Raw genomic sequence first — 19,840 nt, forward strand, 5'->3', positions numbered from 1 at the left:
AAATGACGTTAGACAGCGGAAATGGAGTACTGGTCGCCCTAGTAGCGCCAAACCGCTAGGGTGGGTTTGTTCTGCAGCTGCCAGTTGAGATAGTAAAAAAGAAAAGTGGACTTGCAAGGCGCGGCCTGGGAATGATTTCCCAGCCTTATCGGCCTCTGTGCTGCGCCTGTTTTGTGCTGCAGTGCCCATCTTGTAATGACCGCGGGGGAGTTCTTGAGCCACCTCGGCCTAAGGAGACTCCTTTGCCAGGCCGAGATGCTAAATCTGTGAAATGGGCATCTGGGAGTAGTTGCTAAAATGGTTGTGAAGGATATCGACGAGAGTAGGGAGGCTGACACATGGCGTTCAAATAAAAATAACGAATATCCAGAGTGTGTGTCGACTGTCTTTGGCTCTCTCAGTATAAGCACCAGTGTGGAACCAGAGAAGTCGCCTTGTGCGGGGGATGGCAAGAGACTGAAAGAAGGAGTGGGAAAACTCCAGAGTTCCCAAGTGTTTTCTCCAAGAAATATTTTCATTATCTTCCTTTCCAATGGCTAGGTAAATGAATTCATCTACTGATGCAATTAAAATGTGCTGAGTGCCTTCGTGGTAGGTCCAAGGGATAAAAGGAACAAAATAGAGATTGACCCACCTGAGGAAACCTTCAATGGCCCTGGGACTCTTCGTAGAAATTAAGGGCACACCGGCTCTGGAGTTGTGATCTTGACTGCCATGTACAAGCTGAGGACCTGGAGCCAGCGTTACATCTTTCTGAGCCTGTTTTCTCTTCTGTAAAATGGTAGAGGATATAATATGATGCAAGATGGTAGATGGCGTACTTAGGCTTGCTTAGGTTGGTGTGCTTAGGACATGTTGGTAATTTTTACTCGTTTTCTCTGCATTTTTCTTTCTCCTCCTTGTGATGAAAAAATCCAAGAGGTACTTGTGTACAAAGCTCTGGACTTGGAATATTCCCTCCCGTGGTTGTTATGAATTAAACATATGTATGTGAAGCCAGTGGGTTTTTTAGGAATGGGGAGTGTGACTTAATGGTCTCTACATCCCCAATGACATGTGGAGTCTTTATGCCTGATATATAGCATGTACTCAGGAAAGAAACTGGAGCCTGGGATTTTAGGATAACAGAAATCCAAGGCCGGGATAGGGAGCCTGATAGAGTACAAGGTCTGCTGGGAAGCAGAGTGAGGGAACCAAAGGGAAAAGATAGTGCTTTGGGCCTGGGCCTTGAAACTATAGTATACTTATGTTATAGCCCAGAGCCAAAAATACAGTACAAAGAAGCTTAGCTTTTCTGTCACAATGCTTATGGTTTACCAGACTTCATGAAGCTGCAGTTACTTTGATCATGAGGGACTAATGCTAGTGGATTTGCAGCACCAAATGCATCTCACCATGTGGCTTTTGTAGAAGGGAGCTTTGCAGACGGCTGTGGAGTGATTAAGAGTGCAGGCTCTGATCAAGTGAACAGAATGAGAATTGTCAGGAAGGGGACCAAGTAAAGACATATGCACCTTGATACGATGCCCTGAGATCACTGCATTTCTCCTGTGATATTCCTGCCAAAAGGTGCATAAGCTGAATCTAATCAGGAGAATATATCAAATAAAACTGAACAAAGGGTAAGGACCTGAGTTCAATACCTGGTACCAAAAAACAAAACAAAACAAAACAAAAAAAACTAAATAAAGGCATATTCTACAGCACAACTGGCTTGTAACCTTAGAAAATATCAAGGTTATGAACATCAAAGAAAGAGCTAGAAGTATTAATGCCTGAAGAAGACTACAGAGACAACAACTAAGTGGCAATGCATGGTTCTGCCGTGGATCTTTTTGCAATAAAGGAAATTTTTGGAGCCAGGCACAGTGATGCAAGCCTATGATCTCAACTACTCAGGAGGCTGAGCCAGGAGGATTATAAATTCAAAGTCATCCTTAGGCAACTTAGCAAGACCCTGTCTCAAAATAAAACTAAAGGGATGGAGATGTGGCTCAGTGCTAGGGGACTTGCTTAACATGCACAAGTCCTTCGGTTCAATCCCCAGTACCACAAAAATAAAAAATAAACAGAAATTATCAAAACAGCTGGAAAAATTATCAGGGAACCCACAATAATGATGTGTCTGTGCTACATTCTTGATTTTAATGGTTACCTGTTGGTTATATATACTGTGCTTGTTTATTAGAAATACCAAGGCATTTGGGGGTAGTCGGGCTTCAAACGAGCAGCTTAATCTCACATGATTAAAGAAAACATGTTTCCCCATATATTTATAATGTGTGTGTGTGTGTGTGTGTGTGTTTGGTACCTGGGATCGAACTCGGGTCCTTGTGCTTGCGCAGCAGGCGGTGAGTGTGTGTGTGTTTTAAAATGAATGCTCTGGAATGAAAATTTCAAGGATATATGTCTTATTTTGCTGCTTCCTAGATGCAGGACCTGGGTCAGCTTGCTTCACCTTACTGCATCTCAGTTTTCCCATTTTACAGATGGGAATAATGACAGTACTACTCTAAGACAGTTGTTTTCAAAACACCCCCCAGTACACACACAAAATAATGATAGTTAATGCATGGAAAGCATGATATGGTAAGAACTTAGTAAAAGGTTTCGGTAATTTTCATTTGAAAACCCAGTGTCATACTGTTGTGTGAGAATCTGTCAGGCTAAGAGATCAATGGGTTTTCTGGGTTTGTTTGCCCAACCTGTGGTAAAACAAGGAGCAAAAGAAATCAAAGGTTTAGATTCAGGGTCTCATATCCATCCTGATCTTCCATCACTCAGAAAAACTGTTGCCTTGGGGACATCCAGGCCCATGGGTAGATTCCCAATGAGGTACTTAGACATGTGGCCTTCCCACAAGGGGTTGCCAAACAAGGAGACTCTGACAGGAATCTGGTGGGACCCTAATTGGTCCTTATCTGTCCTTTCAGAGAGGAGCAAAGGGGGAGGTCCAGGCAAAGGGGAAAGGCCAGGTCCATATAGTGAGTTTAAGGACAGAGCCAAGCCTGGAACCCAGGATTTAGACTTTAGGCTGTTGTTCTCTTTGCAATAGCATCCATAGGTTGCCAGATCATGGCTGTTTAACTGGTTGAGCTAATAGTTACAGAGTCATGTTTCTGGGGTCACACAGACCCCTCTGCATGCATCATCTGTTTAATTCTACAACCTTCTAAGATGGTTTTCATTACCAGCCCACTGTCCACATTCCTAACCACTGCCTTATAAAACCTATGGCATGCATTTCCTCTAAAGATTTGGAGGAGAGAAGGGGGACTCTTGTTCTGTTTCAACTTTAAATAGGTTGGTGCCATAGAAACAATCCTTAAGTGGCATTTCAAAGTCGATATATTTAACGTCTAGCGCATGTACTTTTTCTAGGACAGTGACATTATGCAGTTGCACATGGCTCATTCTTATTTTGAAGTTTGTTACAAAAATATATATGGTGTCCTAAACTTGGCAGAATTAAAAATTCAGATCAGCTGGGATTAGCAAATTTGATTCCCCTCTAAATGTTTCTTACAGATAGTTTCTACTTTATCTTTTAAGAACTTGTAAAGCCTCTGTCCTTATATAGAAAGCTAGGATGTGAGCTTCCACAGACATTGGTGTTGTCTGTAAAGCAGCACACAGGTATGATTAGGAGCTACAGCTGCATTCATTCATTCACTTGCTAACAAATATTTAATAAGTACTTATATATTATCTATAATAGTATATAAATTAGGCCCAAACTTAGCATCTTAAAACAGCAATAAATATCTTGCATAACTTCTTTGGATAGCAGTTGGAGAGAGGCTTTGCTAGGTAGTTCTAACTCAGGGTTTACATGGTGCTGCAGTCATCTGGAGACTTGACCAGGGCTGGATGATCCACTTCCAAGGTGTTTCAGTACCAAGAGGGTGCTGGTCACTGGCAGGCCTTGGTTTCCTGCCATGTGAACCTCCTGTGAACATAGGTCTGCTGAGCGTCCTAATGATGTACTGGCTGGCTTCCTTTAGAATGAGTGACCCAAGAGCAAGAAGGAAGAAATCACCAGGTCTTTTACTACCAAGAATCACACACTGCCATTTCTGCAATATATTATTGATTACAATCTGCCTGCCCGATTTAGTAAATAAAAATATAGAATGCCCAATTAAATGGGGATTTCAGGTAAAATGAACAATACTAAGAATTATTTGTTCTCTTACATGACATTCAAATGTAAACATATCCTGTATTTAATTTGGCACTCGTGTCCTGTTGAGTGTGGGAAGGAACAGTGATCCTGTAGAGGTTATGGGTACCAGAAGACAAGACTCACTGGGACCACCTTGAAAGCTCACACCAGGAGCCCATGCACTTCCTTCTACATGCAGACATTTCTGCCTATAAGAAATCTTTCTAGCTTCTCACTGACATGTCTTGCAATTTTTTCTGTGAGAGAAACCAGTGAACCCACAACCTTCGCTGTGAATGGGATGAGTTGAGGTTCCATCTCCTCTTTGGGGGAACCCTGCAGGCCCTGTTCAGTGATGTGCTCAACCCAGCCACTAGAGGTGAATGAAGAAGCCTCTGGATGATAGAAGTCCTGGCCACCATCTATATAGAGAACCACGTAGCTCATTCTAGTTCACCTATAGAACTTGGAGATTTGACAATAAAAGGTTCTCAGTCACTCAACTATGGGCTGGTTGGTTATGCAGAAAGGAATGGAACACAGGTCTGAGACTGGATATCCTTTGCTAACCAATCAGTGGTGACCATGAGCTTCCTGTGTTCATAATTTTCTCAAATGTCCATCCATCCCTTACCTTGGAGGAGCAGTAATTTACTCTTTGAGTGAACTCTCTTAAAGAAGAGACTTAAAATGGAAGATTGCTATGACCTTCGGAGGAATTCATGGCTCAGGCAGGCTGGCAGCTAGTAACGAGACTGGAGATCTATATGTTTGGCAGCAGAGGTCTGTGGCCACCAACCATGACTCTAGCTAGCTAGCCACTGGCAGGATAAAGGTACATCCTGATGAGACAACATGGATGGTCTGGTGCAACCCATCCCTTCCTTCACAATAGTAAAGTAATTATCCTAGTCACCATTTATCAATGCTCCAGTGTGGGGGCTCTAAGCCTTCAATACTTAGTTTTACTCAACTGGATCATATGTTTGCATATCTCGCTGGCTTCCAAACCATTTCATGAGATCAGTAAAGTTCTTATCCATTTATCCCTGTTTTACAAAAAGGAAAGCTGAAGTTTAAAAAAGTGGATTCGTTTGCCCATGGTTGTGCAGTTAGTAACTAGTTTAGCTAGGTTGTGACCCTTGTTTTTTCTGACTCCCAAGCTGATTATGTATAACAGCACCCAAGTGAAGAACAAAACAATGTTTTCATATATGGCTATTTAAAGAGACAGAAGAGGTGATTCATGGTGCCCAAGCTGGACTATGGATGGGCCAGGGGACAAGTGATGGTTAACTTGCTGCCCTAAGGCATCCCCAAGGAAGGCTCTAGAAGATTCTGGTTTCAGTGTGGTCAAGTTGATATGTATGGTTGACTCCTCACCAACACCACTTCCCACTGTACAGAGACACACTCAAGAGTGTTGCCCAGAGGGACATGTGCAGTAATATCCACCATAGCTTTGCTGGTGTGGGGAAATGATAAATGAACAAATGGTGCAGCAAAACGATGGTTTGATGTAGAATACAGGGTGGTGTTTGTTTAGGTGGCATGTGTTCACAAGGAAACCTCTATAGTGCAATTTGTTAAACTACATTTTAGGATAACCTATCAGAGTGATGCATTTTATGAATCTTTAAGACTATATATATATTTCCCCTACACTGGGGATCAAACCTGGGGTCTCAGATATTATAGGGGAGAACTCTACCACTGAGCTATGTCCCCAGAATAAGATCAGATTTAAATATAAAGTCATCTCATAGTGTTGATGGGGGAATTGGTTCCAGGACCGCCCTGGATACCATAATCAGCAGATGTTCAAGTCCCTTACAGAAAATGGTGTAGTATTTGCATAGAACCTACACACATCCTCCTGAATATTTTGAATAATCTCTAGATGACTTATAATACCTAATATAATGGAAAGTCTATGTAAATAGTAAATAGTTATACTGTATTATTTAGGGATTATTGACAAGGGAAAAATCCACATGTTCAATAAAGATGCAATTTTTTTCCAGTTTTTAAAAAATCTCAGTTGAATCTGCAGATGCAGGAGCCATAGAAATGGAGGGCTCCATGCAGGGTATTTTTATGTATGGACATTTTAGGAAAGTCTGGAAGTCTGGAAGCACTAGGGGAGGAAGGAAATGCTAAGAGGATGAACAAAAGGAACCTCCTGCACTCCTACTATAAATTCTTCGGAGTGCTTAATATTTGATAATGTATTCATGTAGTGCTCTTAATCAAAACTCTCTGCAGATGGAATCAGGGAAGAGGAAATGAGGGTGGATTTTGAGTTTCTTTTTTTTCAGAAGACAAGACCCAATTCCACTGCATGGGGGCTAGAAAGAGAGTCTATTCCTTTCTCCCCTCAGACTTCTTGTTTTTGTTTTTAATATTCTCCCAGGAAGTTCTATGAATATTCAGTGTCTTCATGCAAAGGCTTCTCGCAAAAGCAGTGAACTCCTGGAACCAGTCATAAATCTGGAGGGCAGGGTAGTGAGATGCACAACTGTCACTAGATTCTCAAAGGGGGCAAGTGCCACACTTGGTAAACAGAGCAGGAGATCAACAAATAATTGCAGAGTGAGTGAACAAAAAGGGTCTCACATCCTCAAAAGTCTGATTGCCATCCCACTGCAGTCTCACAAGGGGTGAGAAGAGCTGCCCTGCCTGGGGCTCATCACCTCCCAGGCACCTCTGCCAGTGTTGCCTGTTAGCGTTCCCATTAAATCCAGGACGTTTTAGCATTCTGTTTTTTTGGTTTTTTTGGTACCGGGGATCGAACTCGGGTTCTTGCACTTGTGAGGCAGGTGGCGGAACCACTGAGCTAAATCCCCAGCCCCTTAGCATTCTGTTTTACAGATGAAGACAGAGGCTCTGACCACTCAGGTGATAGGTCAGCCTGGCTCCAAAACTCCTGTGCTGAGCCACAGTAAGTCACCACCTTCCCAAAGCCTCTTGTATTATCATGAGGTGTAAGGCAAGACTGCATGGATAAACACCTTAACTCTTAGAAATACAAAGCTCTCTTGGGCCCAGTTGATTCCTTAGCAGGTGGGGCCTATACAGTAAAGAGTTAATGCAGCAAGACTGGACATTTCAAAGAAAGAACTAGCCCTGGACAGGTTCCTGGGAGATAACCTCTAAACCCTCAGAGATCCTCTCTGACAGCAGTGTTTGGATAGCTTAGGGCCCAGGGCCTCAATGGGCCAGACAGTTTGCACTAATTAATGTGATCACGGTGGGAGTCTTGGGCCACATTACAGCACACTGGGCCCTGGAGGGACTGGTGACTACATGTCAGTCATGACTAACCTCTAATAAAAATCATAAACATCAAGGCTTAGTTGAGCTCCTGGCTGGCAATTCTACATTAGTGTTATCACACATTCTTGCAAGGAGGACTAAGCAGGTGGCCTGAGGAACTCCACTGGAAGATAAACCAGGTCTGCCGGACTTTGCTTCATGTGCCTTTTTCCTTTGCCAATTTTGATTTGTATCCCTTCACAGTATATGCCATAACCATAAACCTAATAGCTCCTCTTGAGATGGTTCAGAGGCAACCAGGAAGACAAAAGTCAGGTGCATTCCTGAGCCTTAACTCGGGACCTGTTTCTAATGAATAACACAATGTGTTCTTCCCTGGCCACACCCTCACTCTTTCAAACACTGTAATTGAGCTCAAAAAGCAAGCGCCTCAGCTGGGCATGGTGGTGCAAGCATAATCCCAGCACTCTGGGAGGCTGAGGCAAGAGTACTACAAATTCAAGCCTAGGCTGGGCAACTCAGTAACTGAGACCCTGTCTCAAAAAAGTAAAAAAGGGCTGAGGATGTAGCTGAGTTGGGTTCAGTCCCCAGTACCACAAAACAAAGCAAAAAAAAACACAGGTACATAATGAAAGCAAGGATGCCCTGGCCATCTAGGGCCCTGAATAAACTAGATGAAAAAAATAAAATTCTTGGGATCATTAAAGAGGGACAGAAAACAAACAAACTCCCAGGTCCTTAATCTGTTACTAAAAGCAGGATTTGTGTTAACCTCAGAGGCTGTCTGGGAATTAAGAGCTTGTTATGGTTTAGATCTAGCAAGTCTCCCAAAGGCTCATGTGTTCAGACACTGGGCTTTTGGAAGGTGACTGGATCGTGGGGGGACTCATCAGTGGATCAGTTGGTGGCTTCATAGCTGAATGTGTCTGTTTGGAAGGGGTGGTCACTGGGGGTGGGGGTGTGTGCCCTGGAAGGGCCTATCTCCCTCCCTGGCTCCTCCCTTCTCTTTCTGCTTCCCGGCCAGGACTTGAGCAGCTTTCCTCTGACAGCTTTCCTCTTCCATCATCCCCTTCCTGCCTTGCAGCCAGCTGACTGGATTGAATTCTCTAAAAACCGAGAGTCAAAAGAAACCTCTCCTCCTTTATAGGTTTCAAGTATTTTGTCCCAGCAACAGAGCTGCTTTTGAAAAAAAAAATCTGTAACTCTTCACTTGGCTCTGCAGGTGTTTAAAGGGTAATTAAAACTGGATAGAGCCTGACATCACTGCCTTCATTTTTATTCTTAAAGCTTTGGGTAAGATCCCTGCTCAGCCATGTTACCTAAGGAACATCTGCCTAAAAACAGATAATATAAGGATTATTAGTCCTAAATTTACATACCCTATCTCATCCTACTTCAAGACTGAGGACACCAAGATAAAAAGCTTATAAACTTCCAACTAGAGGTTTTACCCCTTGGAATAGGTACCTAGAAGCCTCTAGTCATCTTCCCTAAAACTGCAGGCACCTGGAATTCCCGCAGAGCCTCTGAAACACTAAGACTCCCCTCTTCCAAAGCAGGAGCAATGGCCTCTTGGGAACCAGATGGCCCTTGAAGCTGTTAAGGTTACTGCAAAACTGGAATTGAGATAATGATCAATCAGACTCTAGGCCACCTCAGTGCCCCATAAAACTGGTCTCTCTCTTTTGTTAATGGACCAGCCTGACCTCATCAGAGCTGTGCCACCTTCAGCACCTCAAGCTGAAGTCCCTTCCCATTTTTTCTTACTTTGCAATTAAAGCTTTGCCTGTGTGTGCTGCTGCTTCAGTTCTAATTTCTGTTATCACTGAAGCAAGGACCCACACTAGCCGGTGACACTCTTGCGTTCTGGGTCCTAGCAAATCACCAAACCTGAGCGTGGCCATGGGGACCCAGACATGAGAGTTCAGCTGTTCTACAGAGAGCTGTTCTCTAGCTTCTACTTGTCACCAATCCACATGAAAAATTCCAAAATAAAACAAAAACAACCCAACTCATGAAAGAAAGGTACAGACAAATGAGCCTCTGTTCAGTTTATTCAAATAATTTCTTTATCTCTGTTAAGCTGAGTAGAATGAGGAGAAATCAAAGAAAGTCTCATATATTAGATTCTTAAATAGATTCTTTGAATTCAAAGTAAGGGTTAACAGGCGAGGCACAGGTTGTGGGCCTTGTCTCAGCAAACAAAGCCACCAAGGCAGTCCTGAAAATTAAGGAGGATGGCAAATCCATTTCTTTAAAAAAGTTCTTGAGGGGAAAAATATGAAATACCTAAGTTTCAAAAACCAGACTACTTTTCACACTCTTCGCTCTCTAGCTGGGAATGTCCAAAGAGAGTTTCAAGGAACATTTTCAATGATTCAGCTTTTGCACACATATGCAAATACATTCCTCATTAGCAGTCCTGTTTTGGCAATTAATAGCAAGCAATATGCTTGGATTAGAGGCCTGATTTCCACTGGAATGTGGCTTCTTCTCTTCTTGGCAAGAAAGCCATTTGCAGAGATCTGAAAGAGGGGATACTGCATTAGGCATGGATTAACAGTTCTGAAATAGAGCTTTCATATTTATGTGTGCTTGTGGAACAGATCGTCTTCATCCATCCCCATAAGCATGCAAGGTTTTATATCTGCATCCCAGATGGACAAATTTAAAAATATTCCTGGGGTTCTTACCCACATCTCAACCTGCATCCATCTGACCTTCAAAGAGCCACTTTAGTTATTTATATGGAGCAAATGGCAGTGGTTATGGGATCAACACCAATAAATTTTTGGAGGAAAGAGAATGATTAGCATTTATTCAAGGCCCACTCTGTGTCAGGGGTTTGCTCATTCACCATGTAGATGGCATCTTACTAAAACAGTAAATCAAGGATAAACCTGGGTTTACAAATGAGAAGGCCCAAGAGTCTAGTAATGCATTTGTAGAAAGTGAGTGAGAGGAATAAGGTTAGGGAGAAACACGGAGAACACTTGTTTTCAAAGAGGGGTCATTTTGGGATTAAACAGAACTTCAGGATCTCAGGATCTTCAGGAACTCACCATGGGAACCCTGAGAATGACAGTAAAAGTAAGATGAGGATACTAAAATCAGGCCAGGCTAGAAGCTCTGCTTCATTTAAAAATTATAGGCAGGACTGAGGGGTAGCTCAGTGGTAGAGCACTGGCATACCATGCACACAAGGCCCTGGATTTCATCCTTAGCACTGAAGAAAAAAAAAAAAAGGAAAGTACAAATCGTTCCTGACCCGTGACTCTCTGAGGGGTTCCCTCAGTTTCCCTAAGCCTGATTCAAGAGGTTGGGGATATGAGCTCACTCACTGGACCCTTAACTCCAGTGCCCAAGTCCACAGCAAGCGGCCAGCACTTTACAGTTTCTGGGTGGTCCCACCTGGGCCAGCTCCCTGTGTCCCGTGAGCAACTTTGGAGGGAGGCACTGAGGAAAACAGAGCCTGAGAGGCATTAAACCTCCAGCTCTTCTATCTTAAAATTCCCAAGTTCAAAATCCCTTTTCTTACCTCTTTTAAAACAGAAGGATAAACATGCACTTAAAAGCAAACTCTGGGGGAGATGACTTCTAGAGCAATTCTGCCATTTGGTGCCTGTCTAGTCTTGGAGAAGTCAAAGGCCTTCTGTGTACTTTGGTTTGCTCCTCTGTAAAATGGCAGGACTGTGTCCCCTGGCTCCCAGGGACACTGAGAATTAAGTGAGGGACACAGGGGAGTACCTGGCCTGGTGCCTTAGGTATTATTCTTAGAACAGGTCTGCCTACAGCTATTATTGGAACATTAATTGCTTTGGGCCAGACCTGATGCTCATTATAGAAGCCGGATTGGCAGGCAGCATTCTGTGCGGTACTGGTACAGAATCCCCTCCAGTGGCCCTTCTGGCCCCCTCCCCCTGTCTGGACAAACCTTCTTATTGGCTCAGCATCAATCCCTGCCCCCATCCTGGATCCAGAGCTAGGAGACTAAGCCTCCATTCTATAAATAGATCCCTCAGCTGTCACCATGGAAACCTCTGATGGGGCTGGGTCAGCCCACCTTGGTGGACACTTCTCCCCAGGCAGGCTTCTGAAGGACAGGCATTCGGAAAGGTGGTGTGCAGGATCAGAAACACCAAGAGCCTCCAGTGAGGTGAGCAGGCCTACCTGGAAATCACGAGCTTCCTACGTGGGAGGTGCTGTTCTGGTTCACCTGGGGAAAGACAAGAGGCGGAGGAAGGGGTTATGGCCAGGTGGTGGATGCAGGGTGCAGCCCTCTGCATTGCATTCATGCCCCACTCATCAAAAGCTGACTGCTCGCAGGCTGGGCACCAGGTGTTTATGTTGAGCACAACGTACCTGCCCTATTCTCCTGGAGCTTACCTTCTAGCTGGGGACAGAGTCTATGAGACTTACACACATGCAAGGTAATGTCAAATCTGGGTGACACAACGGGGTCTCCGTGATCAGGACAGGAGTCTACAAAATGACACGTAAAGTGTAGTGAACTAAATATTTGGTCTTTGTCCTGGATCCTATAACTCCTAAAATCTTTGGGATCTGTGTGATACGAGTATCTTTGTATGCTAAGGAGATGACTAGAGACAGCTTCAGAATGAAAGTGGTCATCAGACGATCAAGGCAGGATTAGGGAGCTGGAACTTTCAGCTACATCCCAAGTTCTTGGGAAGGTAGAGGGGCTGGAGACTGAGTTCATCACTAGTGGCAAGTGATTTCATTACTCATGCATGGGTAAGGGAATCACCATGACAACCCTGAAGTTACAGTCTGGAGGGTTTCCTCATTGGTGAACACAATGAGATGTTGGGGGGTGGGGTCAGAAAGGGTATAGAAGCTCAGTGGTTCCCCCGCCTTGCTCTGTGCACCTCTTCCACCTGACTGTCCCTGAGTTGTATCCTTTATGATAGACAAGTTGTTCTTGAAAATTATCAGACCAGAGGGGGTTATGTGGGCATCCCCTGGACCTGGCATTTGAGTCATAAGGGCCTGAACCTTTAATCTATAGGACTGGACACTGAAGTAACTAGTGGTCAGGACTAAATTGAATTGTGGGACCCCAGGTTGGTGTCTGCTTCATTAAAGAACTGTTTGTTGACGTTGTAATACCCCACGGGCCAAGATCTGGGAGAAGCAACCAGGTCAGTGTTATGGCTTAGATGTAGAATGTCCCCCGAAAGTCTCTTATGTTCAGAGGTTGGGCTTTTGGAAGGTGACTGGATCATGGGGCTGTTGCACTGATGAATTCATAGCTGAATGTGCTGTAAGGGGGAAGGTTCTGGTCAGAAAAGGGAGGTCCCTGAGGGTGTGACCTAGAAGTATGTATCTCCCTCCCTGGCTGCTATGGGTGAGCAGCTGTCCTCAGCTCATGGCCTTCTGCCATGCCGTTTACACCTTGGAGCTAGCTGACTATAGACTAAACTGTGAACCAAAATAAACCTCTCTCTCTTTAAGCTGTGGGCCTGGGTATTGTGTCTAACAACAGGAAGTGACTAAGACAGTAAGCCATGTGAAGATCTGGGTGGAAAAGCCTCCCAGTAAAGGGGACAGCAATGACTTGGGAGGGGGAGGTGGCTTTTTGCATTTGTTGCATTTCTAATGTGTAAGCTGCTGTTTTGCTTGGTTAGCATTTTTCTGACTTTTAGATTTCACGATTACCCCTTTGAATGGCTACATGTCCTGTGGAATGCATGTGCCAGCATTAATTGAAGGCTTCCCTAAGACAGTTTGCAGTTGTCAAGTCCTGAATGCTGTCATGTGCACAGGGAGGACAGTGGAGGAGGGGAGGGTGGAGAGCAGGGCTGTGAGACCATTTCCAGGGCAGTTGTCCTGAGGGGAGCATGTGTGTGATGGGAGGACACGACTATCCTTTCATATTACTCCTTGTAGCAGTAAAGCCAGTCCTAGGTCAGTTCGATGTCTCATATGTGCCAGTGCTGGAGTGGAATGTAAGCTGGTCCAATCCTCTTGTAAGATTTTAGCCTTGTTGTTTTGAGTCTGCAAAATAGTTACACCCTTCCCCTTGCTGACTCCACTCCATAGAAATGCCTTCTAAGGGAACAATTTAACAGAGCCCCGTTAGCTCACAGCAGAGGCAAAATCACAATGGTGCGCATCATTCAGTAGGATGCAAAAACTGGAAATGATTCTAAGGAAGCACTTAACCAATTGTGTCGGGTGCATGGTAGAGAATATTATGTGACCATCTAAAACAGAAATAGCTGGGCTGGGATTTAGCTCAGTGGTTCCGCCACCTTCCTTGCAAGCGGGAAGTCCCGAGTTCGATCCCCGGCACCAAAAAAGATAAAATAAAAAAATAAAACAGAAATAGTAAAACCCAATAGATGGGAAGATATTAAGACAGTAAGACACATCAGCTCACAAAGTGGGGCTGCAATGAATGCAAAAATGCATATGTAGTTTGGGTGTTATGCCTGTAATCCCAGCTTCTTCAGAGGCTGAGACAGGAGGATTGTAAGTTCAAAGCCAGCCTGGCAATTTATGAGAATCTACCTCAAAATAAAAATTTTAAAAAGGGCTGGGGGTATGGCTCAGCGGTAGAACACTTGGCTAGCATGTATAAGGCCCTAGTCCAATCCCCCGTACCACACACACACACACACAAAAGCATATGCAGATAAGACAAAAGAGGCAACATGCAAAAATGAAAACAATTTCAGATTATAAATAACACCCTCATCCCCAACTCCATCTTTTGCTCTTGTTATATCTTTTAGGCTACAGTAAATATTTTAGGGCTCACTAAAGTAGCAAAGATGGATATCATGATAGCAAAAATGGATCTCTGATTCTCACAAAGGGATCATGGACCAATCTCAAAGCAACTGGGAAGTGCTTAAAAGCTGTGCCTCTACCTCACACCCTGGGCTCTTAGACCTCATTAACTTGCTAAATAACGTGGGGACTGACAGAGAGTGTGCCACTCTTTATTTTGCCAAATAAAACAGATGCACAAACTGAAACTACTAATTTTAGCACCACTCCTCCATTTAAAAGGGGGCATTTTTACCAATAAATTATAAACCTATTGATTCTGCAGAAAGATACTATTAGTGACTAATAGGATCCCTTTGTTTTATGGATGACTGAAAACTTTGTTTTGCATTTCTTTTATCCAAAATATTTAGGCATCTAACATTTTCAACCAAAATTCCAAACCTATACTGTGATTTGTACTTGTAATTTGTTAAAATTTCAGAGGTACCTTGTGGCTCAAAAGCCAGGATTTCCTAGGATTTCTGAGTCAGTATGTGCATTCCATGTAATAAAGCGGGTGACAGTGAGAAAAGGATTATATACTAACTAGATGTTTTCACATCTGTATACATTATTTTGTGGTACTGATATTACAGAAAGTTTGGAGTGTCAAACATGTTTCATGCATATTTTTAGACAAATACAAGTCAACTGAAATATGTAGAGACAAAGTATCACATTTTAGCTTGTAAAGAGCTTCTCAACTGTGTTGTGTCATTAAGGTGTATATTCTAATGCCAAACTATAGCTGGAGAAACTAAATTTAATGATTATCAAATAGAAAATAAGTAAATAATTGGGGGCCATTTAGCACCCACAGGAGTTATAATGTGGGAAAAGGAGCAGGGTGTGCTGTGTGTCAAGAAGGCCTGGCCCTACTGATGGTGACGTGACAGTGACATGATGACGTGGACATCCTGGGATCTGCGGGGCCCGGACATATAGATGCATTTGGGAATGCAGAAGCATACTCACATCTATAACCAACATTCGTGTACAACACATTACCCTCATGTTTCTGTTTCTTTAGAGACAAGGATGGAATTATTGCATTTGTTTGTACTTGAGAACAACTGTCTTAAATAAGACTGAATTTGAGGCTAGAGATAGAAAGCGTCACAGAGTGTCCACACAAAGTCCCTGCAACTGCACTCCAGCCCAGGGACGAGGTGAAGGATGGCTAGGACAGAAGGCTGCGGAGACTGGGCCCTAGCTAGCTAGACAGCTGCGTAGAGACCCTCTGGCCCGAGCCCCACCCCCAACCCCACCCAAGTTTTTGATGAAGAAATTGTCAGAATGGAGAAATGAACGCAAGGGCATACATCAAACTAGTGACACAGCCAGGAAGAACAGAATGCAGAATTCTCCTCAGGGTTTCTTACCTGAAAATATCCTTTCAGATTGGCTGGTGTTTTATAGTCCCCTTTCAAGACCTAGGAAACAGAAAAGAAATCTCACTCTGGTGGAAATGACTGAAAAATGAATTTTAGTCCACCTTGACACATCTATCCACCCACTTTTATTCCCCCATTCACATTTATTCATCCATCTATCCATTCACCCCTCAACCCTTAATTCTTCTCCATCATCCACCCATCCACTCATTCATTCATGTAACCACTCACTCAGCAATATATCCTTCTCTCCATCCATCCATCCATCCATCCATCCACCACCCCCACCCTTTTATCCACCCAACATTTAATGAGCTCCTTTTATTCCAAGCATTAGGGGTACTAACAATAACCAGACAATTGAAATTCTTATTCTTGAGCTTCCATTTCAGAGGGTGTGTATGCCAGATGACCTACAAGTAACGGTAAACAAATAAACAAGGGCACATGAAGCCATGGGAAGTGCCATGAAGAAACAAAACAAAGACCGTGGTTAGGCATGACCAAGGGTCTCTTTTGGGTGGTGGTCAGGAAGAGCTTCTTGGAACAGGTAAGCTTAGAACTGAGACTTCAGTGATACCGGAAGCCAACCAGGCTAAGCTCAGAAGGAAAAGCATCCCAGGCAGAGAAGACAGTGTGGGCAAAGGCTCTGAGGTTAGAATCAAAATGCTCCGGGCTTTCCCATGATGTCTTGGCATGGAAGGTATCCTACTGTCTGGTGCTGTCCAAAAGAAATATAATGTGAACCAACTATGTAATCTTAAACAGGTAAAATTAATGCTGATAATGTCTTTTGTTTAATCTGATATACAGAAAAGATGACCATTTCAACTTGTACCCTACATAAAAGTGACCGATGAGAAAACATCATATCCTTTTTTCTGTCCTAAGAGTTCAAAACCTAGCGTGTATTTTATATCTACAGCACCTCTCCAACGGGACTAGTCTCATATGATAGGGTCAACAGCTGTAGACATCTGGTGACTACAGTGATGGCTAGTGTGGTATAGACAAGCTCAGCAACATGACAGCTTCCATCCCTGTGTTTGCTGCAGCCCAGGATCCGTTTCAGGATCACAGTGTCTGCTGTATGTATCCAAATATGCACTTTTCCTAAGGTTACTTTGAATAACAGTAAAACAACTATAAATATGAGGAGTGATCTCAAAATACAGTGAATGTTTACATTTTAAAAATTATTATAGTAAAAGACATATTATTATTAATCTCCCCTCAAAATATTCCCCCTCACTTCCAACACACTTATCCAACCATTTTGAAGCAGTTCTGAAGTTCTTTTTTGTGTGTATCTTCAGTTGTTCTGTTGTGGTTGAACTGATTAAAAACACTTACTTTTCATGGTCTTCTGGATTAGGGGAAGAGCCAGAGGTCATATGGTGCCATATCCAGCAAATAAGGTGAACAAGCACACACTGTAATGTTTTTACGAGCTGGCTTTCCACTGGATGGCACTTGGCAGCAGCACTCATCATGTTTTGATCACACCTCATAAAGACACTCAGGAAAGAGGACTTCCAGAGCTGCCTCAGAAAGTGGCAAGAACAAAGCGCTAAGTGTGTTCAAAGGGAGTGGGAGTATTCTGAGGGAGATTAATGGCAATGTGTCCTTTACTGTAATAAATTTTTATTTAAACATGTACTGCATTTTTAACCAGCCATTGTATCAAGCAGGGTGTCTGGCACCTGCCCAGGTTATCAAACCCACAGGGAAGAAACCTCTTTGGAAAAAAAACCAGGGACATCTTCTATTTTAAACAAACAGAAAAAGTTTCAAAGAGTTGATCTTAACCAGCAGTGCTCATTGGAATTATTTACATTTCATAAAATACACAAAGTCTGGCCTTACTCTAGGAGCTTCTGACCCTCATTCTGGGACACCCCAGGGGCCCTCACCTTTTAAAGGGACCCCTGAGGAGCTGCTGCTGGCGTCAGCCTGCCCCAGCCACCACTGCTGTAAAACACGGGGGGACTGGACTTCAAGATTGTCACCAGACTCTTCTTTTCATCTAGTCTATTATTATTTGGGCAAGTGGTGCCTCATTTGTTTTTCTTTTTTGTGGTGCTAGAAAAGAAAATCTTAAATGGGACTTGTTATTGACAAATGGAGACTCTCTCCTTGAGCCAAGTGGAAGAATTTAAAGGAGAATTGAGGGAGGGATGACTTTCTCCTTCTGTGATTCAATACAAGAACTCTTTACTTTCTAACATCAGCACATGTTCAGAAATGCTGAGCTGAGCCTCAAATCAAGACTCTGGGCCTTAATGACTCACAAGCAAGAAGGGCTCTTCCTCAGGTTAGCTTCCAGGCTCAAGTGCAGTCATGCGTTGCTTAATGACGGATGGGGACACCTCCTGGAAAATGCAACCTCCGGTGACTGCATCATCATTCGGACATCCCAGAGCGTGTCCGAACACCAGAGATGGGACAGCCCACTGCACACCTGTGCACTAATTGTGCCTGCTCTGCTTGGGTGCAACTGGCAGCACAGACAGTCACACCAGCACTGCCACATACACATGTAATGGGCAATGACAGCTTCACCAGTCATTATGACCTGATGGGGACACCATGCCATATGTGGCCCATCACTGACTGCAATGTCAGCAAGCTGAAAGTGTGTGTATTTTAACTAACTTAGGGCCTCTGAGGGAGTCAGAACACAGCATCCAAAGTAAACCACAAGCTGGGACAGAAATATGTAAATAAGGCTGGGACCTTGTCATTTGTTCCTTTACTGAGTGAACTGATCACCATTAACAGTTCAAAACATCTTGTCTAAGTCATTTCCCCTGCAGTCCCAGCGCTTGGGAGACTGAGGCAGGAGGCCTCATGGCCAGCATGGGCTACATAGTGAGACTCTGTCTCAAAAAACAAACAAAAAAAGTTAAAAAGATACTTCCCTTGGCTACCTTAACTAAGGAAAACTTAAAATGTAATTGAAGCTGCTACAGTGCAGAATAGCTGCGACTATAGGCATATCCTATAATTCTAGCTACTCTGGAGGCTGAGGCAGGAGGACTACTTGAGCCCAAGTATTCAAGTCCAGCCCCGGGTAGCACAATGACACTTCCATCTCAAAAGCTCTAAACTCACACTTGTTTGTGAAATCAACATTAAATCTTATGGAGCAAAAAACAAACAAACAAAGGGACCCACAGTTTGTTTATGCTCACTATCAACAGGCTTGAAACAAATCAACAAAGAGCCAGAAAAACAGGAGAAAAGGTAAATAAAGAGAAATAAGATTAAACAAATGCACAAACGGGTCTGCTGTGCCCTGTTACTGAGTGTAAATACAGGCTATCCGTTGCTTTGAGCTTCCTAGCAACCCAAGCCAAAATGGGAACACCAGCAGGCACACAATTCACCATGTCCACGAGATGCTCAGGAGACCGGAGACTAGAGGTTTTCTCAGGGACTCGGAACTCTCGGTCCTAGCAAAGCCCGTGAACATGGCTCTGTGCACGCACTCACCCGGCGTGTGTTGTTGATGACAAAGGGGTCGGGGTTGCCATAATTGGGTGGGTTTGCATACGGGTCATAGCCTAGGCGAGCCAGCATGGGGGCGATCTGGGCCATGTCCCTCACCACATCCCCGGGGATGTGGCCAGTCCACTTGGAGAGTGCTTCCAGGTTCACAGGCTTGATGACCTGGTCTGTGGACCTCTCGATCCTGGGGAGAGAAGAACGGTCTGGTCAGGGCAGGGGCAGAAAAGGCAGGGAGACCCCGTCCCTGACCAGATCCACCACATAGACTGGGAAAGAGCAAGGTGCTTGCCTCACTACCTCCTCTGTACATTGGGGAAAGAGCATGTGGAGAGAGCAGAAGAAAAGTGCTAGCAGCTGGTGCAGAAATCCTGCTTCCTTGACTGCTCTGACCCTTTCCAAACAACTTTCTATGTCTCTGACTACCATGAATATTTTGTCTTTGAAAAAATGATGAAATACAACCAGGTATGGTGGCACATGCCTATAATGCCAGCATTCTGGGAGGCTGAGGCAGGAGGATCGCAAGTTAGAGCCCAGCCTGAGCAACGTAGCAAGACCCTGTTTCAAAATTAAAAATAATAATAATTTTTAAAAAGGGGCTAGGGATGTAGCTCTGTTCAAAGGCCCTGAGTTCAAACCTCAGTACCCCCGACACACCTCAAATCCATAAAGTAATGGTGAGGCTGGAAGTCCCTGC

The 19,840-nt window shown here is 43.9% G+C and overlaps 1 protein-coding gene across 2 annotated transcripts in view; it reads right to left on the reverse strand.

Moving 5' to 3' along the window:
* Nucleotides 1–9,477: 9,477 nt before the first annotated feature.
* Nucleotides 9,478–19,840, reverse strand: part of Tpst2 (tyrosylprotein sulfotransferase 2) — a 53,319-nt gene continuing 42,956 nt past the window's right edge. For both annotated transcript variants that reach the window (XM_004843356.4, XM_087198314.1), the window contains exons 4-7: nucleotides 19,129–19,327; nucleotides 15,622–15,672; nucleotides 11,612–11,657; nucleotides 9,478–9,966 (exon numbers count right to left, since the gene is read on the reverse strand). In XM_004843356.4, the coding sequence (XP_004843413.1) occupies nucleotides 11,619–11,657; nucleotides 15,622–15,672; nucleotides 19,129–19,327 (289 nt within the window). In that variant the 3' untranslated portion in view covers nucleotides 9,478–9,966; nucleotides 11,612–11,618. The remainder of the gene's footprint in view (nucleotides 9,967–11,611; nucleotides 11,658–15,621; nucleotides 15,673–19,128; nucleotides 19,328–19,840) is intronic.

The sequence above is a fragment of the Heterocephalus glaber genome, unplaced genomic scaffold, assembly GCF_053883595.1.
Source record: "Heterocephalus glaber isolate CG9 unplaced genomic scaffold, H.glaber_assembly_v1.0 deba00001687, whole genome shotgun sequence".
In the NCBI taxonomy this organism is placed as follows: Eukaryota; Metazoa; Chordata; class Mammalia; order Rodentia; family Bathyergidae; genus Heterocephalus; species Heterocephalus glaber.